At 37.0% G+C, this 7,048-nt stretch overlaps 1 protein-coding gene across 1 annotated transcript; it reads left to right on the forward strand.

The window, feature by feature from the left end:
- Positions 1-1,093: 1,093 nt before the first annotated feature.
- LOC104232443 (glycolate oxidase) lies at positions 1,094-6,201 on the forward strand. The gene is made up of 12 exons (XM_009785656.2): positions 1,094-1,233; positions 2,429-2,601; positions 2,882-3,006; positions 3,345-3,391; positions 3,679-3,756; positions 3,843-3,967; positions 4,248-4,314; positions 4,405-4,467; positions 4,559-4,628; positions 4,726-4,826; positions 4,952-5,056; positions 5,756-6,201. The coding sequence occupies exons 2-12, from the start codon at positions 2,462-2,464 to the stop codon at positions 5,948-5,950; spliced, it is 1,116 nt and encodes a 371-aa protein (XP_009783958.1). The 5' UTR covers positions 1,094-1,233; positions 2,429-2,461; the 3' UTR covers positions 5,951-6,201.
- Positions 6,202-7,048: the final 847 nt, after the last annotated feature.

Consider the following 7,048-nt stretch of genomic DNA (forward strand, 5'->3'; position numbering starts at 1 on the left):
AAAATATTAAATCTAAAAATTTTATAATATCAAAAATAAGGTGAATTCAATGTTAAAATTTGTAAAGATCGAACTCATCAAGCTCGCAATGAAAGCTTAGACAAATGAAAAGAATTAGCTAAAGTGTTTTGCATCCACTAAATTTAAACTTTGATTTTTTATGATTTTCATTTCACTTCATTGACGATTAAATCACATGTTTACCTTTCAGCGGTCTTCTTTCACTAGAATACGACTCTTATAGCCTGTTTGGTCAAGTTTCTCCGAGTCCAAAAATATATTTTTTTTCAAAGTTGAAGTGTTTGGCCAATCTTTTAGAACAAAAAAAAGTGCTTTTGGGTAGAAGCACAAATAGTTTTGGAGAAGCAAAAAAAAATAGTTTCTACCTAGAAGCATTTTTTTGAAAGTATTTTTGAGAAAAATACATTTAGAAACACTTTTTAAAAGTTTGGCCAAACATAAATTACTGCTCAGAAGTGCTTTTCAAATTAATTAGTCAAACACAAACTGTTTCTTACCAAAAATACTTTTGAGAAAAAACGCTTTTCAAAATAAGCTGATTTTAGAAGTTTGGTCAAACATGCTATTAATCCTCATACTACCTTTTTTCTTAACACTGAAATACTCTACTAAAGGGAGTTTTGGAGTAACGATAAAATTATTTTCGTGTAAATTATAGGTTACGGGTTCGAACCGTTGAGTCGGCCACTAATATTTATATTAGGGTGGGTTGCCTATATTACACCATCTTAGGTTGCAACCATTTCTCGGATCCTGCATGAACACGGAAAGTACTATTCTTGTTTATCCTCCTTTAGTCAAAGAACGTGGCATAGAATTATATGACAAAAAGCCAAAAGAGTTTATATCCCAATAAACTACAAATATATAAGTTCAAAGATGTCTTAATTATATTAAAGATTAACATTTTGGAAAATTATTGAAGAGATGATAAATTATTGAAAGCACAAAAAAAGGCTAATAGAGAGCCACTCATCTATTTTCTAAACGGATGTGGTTTAAATTGTGGTTTTGAATGCTCCCATCCAAATACTCATCCTCAATTTGTGAACTCTATCTTCTTCTATCGCCCACTCTCTTTGTCTTCTTCCTAATTCTTATTTAATTGGTTTCTTCCCATCAACTTTGTCAGTTTATTCTTGGTTTTTTCTCTATCTTTTATCAACTATTCCCTCAGCTAGTTCACTCTTCTCCATTGTTTTGGAGTCCAAGGTCTGCTTCTACTACCTTTCAAACTATTTCTTTCTTCTCTCTTCTCAAGAATCTTGGGTTTGCTATGTTACTAGCTTGTAGCTCATGAGTTATATTTACTGCATGCATGTTTGAAACTTGCTGGTTCAGTGTAGGGCAGGCCGATGCACAAAGCATCTCTTGTTTACGCATGGTCTCGGGTAGGTATGCATGCCAAGAGATGTGATGTAGGCAGCCTACCCTGATCAGTGGATGATTTCACGGCTCGAACTCGTGACTTATAGGTTCCAAAAGGTGTGATGTAGGCAGCCTACCTTGATCAGTGGTTGATTTCACGGCTTGAACTTGTGACTTATAGGTCACATGGAGATAACTTTACCGTTGTTCCAAGGCTCCTCTCGGTGGGACATGCATATTTGAAATTTGTTGGTTCAACGTAGGTCAGCCAAGTGCACGAAGCATCCCGCGTTTACGCAGGATCCGTGAAAGAGTCGTACCTCAAAGGGTGTGATGTAGGCAGCCTACCCTACCCTGATGCAAGCATCAGTGGCTTAACCTATAGGTTACGCGGAAACAACTTTATCGTTGCTCCAAAACTCTATGCATGTTTGAAACTTGTTGTTTCAATGTAAGAATAAGAAATTAAATACAGATGTTTAAAATTTAAACTTGACGAGTTCAATCTCTTAAAGTTCATATGATTGAATTTAATATTTGGTGAAATTTAGTAGCTTTTCACATGTATTATATTTAATTTATGCTCTGCGTCTGATTAGTTGAACTAGTAAAGTAGGCTCCATGCATACACCTCTGGTTCAATAACTTGATCTTTTTGTTCAAGATAGATAGAAAGTACCCCACAAACCCAATTTCCTACTAGATATCATTTATCTTTATTCTTCTTTTCTCTTATTCAAGTGCTTTTTATTTTTTCCTGCAAGATTATTTCTTTCTCACTGTTTCATGTTTTTTCCAAGTATGTGAGATGTTACAACTATTGTAACCCCCATAATGGGCGGAGCTAAGGGGCGCAAGGGGGTTTATCCGAATCCCTTTGCAGCAAAATTACACTGTATATACACGGTCAAAGTTATGTTCATGTATATATAGTAGATATTGAATCCTAGTTAGCTTTTTCGTGTCGTTACTTCTTTATATTTTTTGACATAATTCATATCTGGGATCTGATTAATGTCATGTTCTGTATTACCTCAAGATTATTGGAAGGGGAGCATAAAACAAGTACAAGATGGGGGAGGTTACCAATGTCATGGAATACGAAGAAATCGCCAAGCAAAAGTTACCAAAAATGGTGTTTGACTACTATGCATCTGGAGCAGAGGACCAATGGACGCTAGCTGAGAACAGAAATGCCTTTTCAAGAATTCTGTAAGCTATTTTTAGGCATCTGTGACCTAAATTGGCAAGACAAAAGATCAGTAATTACATAACTTTATCCGCTATAACAGTAAAGTTAGTAACATTATTGATATGATGGGTAAAGTTCAGTTACTTTAGTGTGACAGAAAATAGTTTTGTGACTTTACTTATATAATAGATGACGTTCAGTGAAATTAACCCCTAGAGATCATTTAGGATGAGTTCCTGGCTGTAGTCCTTTATCGACATATCTGTTTATTCATGAGCTATTCTTTCTCTGTATATGCAGGTTTAGGCCCCGTATTCTTATTGATGTTAGCAAGATTGACTTAAGCACAACAGTGCTCGGCTTCAAGATTTCGATGCCTATCATGATTGCACCAACAGCCATGCAGAAAATGGCCCATCCTGAAGGTATACGATGATACCTACGGATTAGTTTTTAATCCTTGATTAAGGTTGCGATATTAGTTCTTTTAGTGAAAATATGGAATTGTTTCATCATAAGTAATGTATTTGAGCTCAATGAACAGAATGTTTAATGACTAAACTAGTGGACTATTTCATGTAAGACTTGATGCATATAGGATCGAGACATTTGATCTGTATTGCATTTAGAATGATGTATATACCATTTTTATGTATAATGTTCAAAATCTTTTTTTAAGGCTTTAATTCTTATGTGATTCTAAATCTAGAAAAAAGAACTACTAAAGGTTTTATATCTGATACTTTTGGTTGATTATATGTAGGCGAGTATGCTACAGCAAGAGCAGCATCAGCCGCAGGAACAATTATGGTTAGTCTGTCTTGGTCTATCAAGTAGGACTTTAAATAATAACAAGTTGAAAATGCAGTTTGAGTTTTTCTAATTTGTTACGTCATCACAGCCAACGTCGTTCCTTCTACTACTGCTTTTAAGATGCATGAGTCAACTTTTAGTTTGCATTCATTATACTAGTATTTACTTCTATCAAAGAACTTCTGTGATTACCATACCAGAGGAGGAAGACGAAAAGAAAAGAAAGTTATTGTGACTTATCATATTTATTTCACTTTGTTGATGATCACAAATTTGTGTCACAGACATTGTCATCTTGGGCAACTTCTAGCGTCGAGGAGGTTGCTTCAACAGGACCTGGTATCCGTTTTTTCCAGCTCTACGTAAGCATGAATTTGCAGTTATACGAATATCAGAATTATAGATGCATTACTACGCTAAACGTATATATAATGTGCCAAATATTCAGGTCTATAAGGACAGAAATGTTGTTGCTCAGCTAGTGAGAAGAGCTGAAAGGGCAGGTTTTAAGGCTATAGCTCTTACTGTTGATACCCCAAGGTTGGGACGTCGAGAAGCTGATATTAAGAACAGGTGCATAATCCAATTGTGTAATTGTAACACCTATCTTGTCAGCTAAGGGGAGCCTTGGCAAAACTGGTAAAGTTGCTGCCATGTGACCAGGAGGTCACGGGTTCGAGCCGTGGAAACAGCCTCTTACAGAAATGCAGGGTAAGGCTGCGTACGATAGACCCTTGTGGTCCGGCCCTTCCTCGGACCCCGCGCATAGCGGCAACTTAGTGCATCGGGCTGCCCATCTTGTCAGCTAAGGAGCTAAGCTGCATAAGCTAATTTTCTGTCCACCCATGTGCAGATTTACTTTGCCACCATTTTTGACTTTGAAAAACTTTGAAGGATTGGACCTCGGCAAGATGGACGAAGTGAGTGGAAAATGGAGTTCATTTTAATCCGTAGTTGTAAACAATTTTCTAAGCTTTTCATGTGTCATCTTAACAAATTTCTGGTTGCAGGCTAATGACTCTGGATTAGCTTCATATGTCGCTGGACAAATTGATCGTTCGTTGAGTTGGAAGGTATAATAACATCCTTAACATCTAAACCTACATATACCATATTACTCAATTGCAGTATCAGATATAAAAAATTCTCTCTGAATATGGACAGGATGTTCAGTGGCTCCAGACAATTACTTCATTGCCAATCCTCGTAAAGGGTGTACTTACTGCGGAGGATGGTAACATCATAACACTCTTAATAATTTCTCATCTGTTATTCGATTCAATACCCGTGCATTATTGGTGAAACACTTTTTTTTTACCTTGGACCTGCAGCTAGGATTGCAGTTCAGGCTGGAGCAGCTGGTATTATTGTGTCGAACCATGGTGCTCGCCAACTCGACTATGTCCCCGCCACTATCATGGCTCTTGAAGAGGTATTTAACTTGTTTCTACCTTACTGTTTATTGTTTTGGTTTCTCTGTTTGTCCTCTGGAATTTGTGTAATTTTGAAAGCTTTTAATCTCTTCTTTACACGCATTGGGTTCATGTGAATATTTAGGTTGTGAAAGCTGCACAAGGCCGAATCCCCGTGTTCCTGGATGGAGGTGTCCGGCGTGGAACAGATGTCTTTAAAGCTTTGGCACTTGGTGCATCAGGAGTGTTTGTAAGTACAACATATAACTCCTAGAGTGGCACAAACTTCAAATTTTTATTGGTCATCAATCACTGCCACACATTGTTGTCCTTTTAAACTTAAAACTTCCATAATTAGGACCATTCTAAAAAAGTGGGAAGCTCCTTTATCTTTGGGATGATAATAAACTGTACCATAGTGGTGCAAGATTGTGACATACCGTCAACAATGACATGCCCACTGGAACTTTATGTGACGCCCATAACGGAGGGCGAGCTGACGAGGGCAGGTCAAGCAGGACTGACTGGCTTCTATGCTGGCAAAATTCTGAAGAAAGGGTGCCCCACATCGGAATGAGATAGGAAAGTAAAGAGCTTTATAAGGTACAACATAAGTTTGATGATGGCATAGCCCAAGAGAAAAATCCGTAAGTTCTGTTGGGCCAAAGCAGACAATACGTGTCATGGGCTTGGGTTGTGACGCTTTAGTTAAGCATTTTCAGTAGATGTACACTTCCACTTGTGACAATCTTGCAAGAGGGCCATATATATTAGGCCATTGTTTTGGAGAAGGGGAGACATGACACTAGTTCACATACGAGAAATGTTCCATTACTATCATACATACTTCTGTTTACATTACATTTAAAGCCAATGACATAGTGTTGTGCAATTTCTTCTTATACTTCACATGTTTTAGAGAAAATGACATTTGTTGTTGCCTCTGCAGATTGGGCGACCAGTCGTTTTCTCATTAGCTGCTGAAGGAGAAGCTGGTATCAGAAAAGTATTGCAGATGATGCGCGATGAGTTTGAGCTAACTATGGCACTAAGTGGCTGCCGTTCACTGAAAGAGATCACTCGTAACCACATTGTGGCCGATTGGGATGCTCCACGAGCTGCTCTTCCCGCGCCAAGGTTATAAAAATAATACATTTGGTGTCAAATTATTTCACCAAGGCAAAGTATTAGTTCCACATGTTTTCAATAGCTTACTTATCTTTCACTGGAACACTCATTTCTGTGAAATGAGTTTACATATAATTTGATGATGTTAAGCTATTTATTCCCTGTAATGGTAAACTGATACTCCATATTTCTGATAACTGGCCTAAGATGCCTCCATTGTACATTATTTCTTTCATATATCATCATATAGCAGAACTTCTTTTGAAATGCTCTGATCAGTATTGCCGGTAGGAATCTATCTTTTTTGTCGTATAGTGGTAAAAGCCTCTCGAGCCGTGGAATCAGTCATTGATGCTTACATCAGGGTAAGTTGCATGCATCATACTCTCTTAGCGTGCGGTCCTTTCTCGGACCCCGCATGAACACGGGATGTTTCGTGCATCGGGGTGCCCTATTTTTAGTGATAAAAGTCCCTCTAAATTTGTGTCGTACTTGGACCTAAAAGAGAAAAAAAATGATTCATTGCCACCCCGACACGTGCCTATGTGTCTAACTCTCCTTTCCACCGTTGAGTCCCACTGCTGTGGGAAGGGAAATTGGATACCTCATATGATCTTTGGCAATTCTTATATGTCGAGTTAGCTCTTTGGCAATTCTTATATGTCGAGTTAGCTTTTTGGGTTGAGTTTGCTAAATATAGTTTGCATCTTTTACTTGCATAACTATTTTAAAACCATTTATTTGAGTTGTAAAATAAATGGCTATCGGCTGTCATGGTGACCAATATAACCAAAAGAGTTGTAAGTTAAACGGATTTTAAATTTTAACCAAACTCTATGCCCCATAGGGTGTCAATAATTAAGAACAAAATTAAGTTTTAATTTAGACTTTTTATTTGGTTCAACTCTGGTTGTATAATAGGGTAAAAAAGAGTATATATGCATGCATATCTTGCATAATTTCTTACTTATGCAAGATACTTTTTAAAGGGTTTTTTTTAAAAAAATTTAGCCCGACGACCGAAATTAATTACAGGCAGTAGCTAATATATACAAAATATATACATTACCTAAGTATATAATATGTATATTTATATATATTATATTAAATATAT

The sequence above is a fragment of the Nicotiana sylvestris genome, chromosome 8 (assembly GCF_000393655.2).
Source record: "Nicotiana sylvestris chromosome 8, ASM39365v2, whole genome shotgun sequence".
NCBI lineage: Eukaryota > Viridiplantae > Streptophyta > Magnoliopsida > Solanales > Solanaceae > Nicotiana > Nicotiana sylvestris.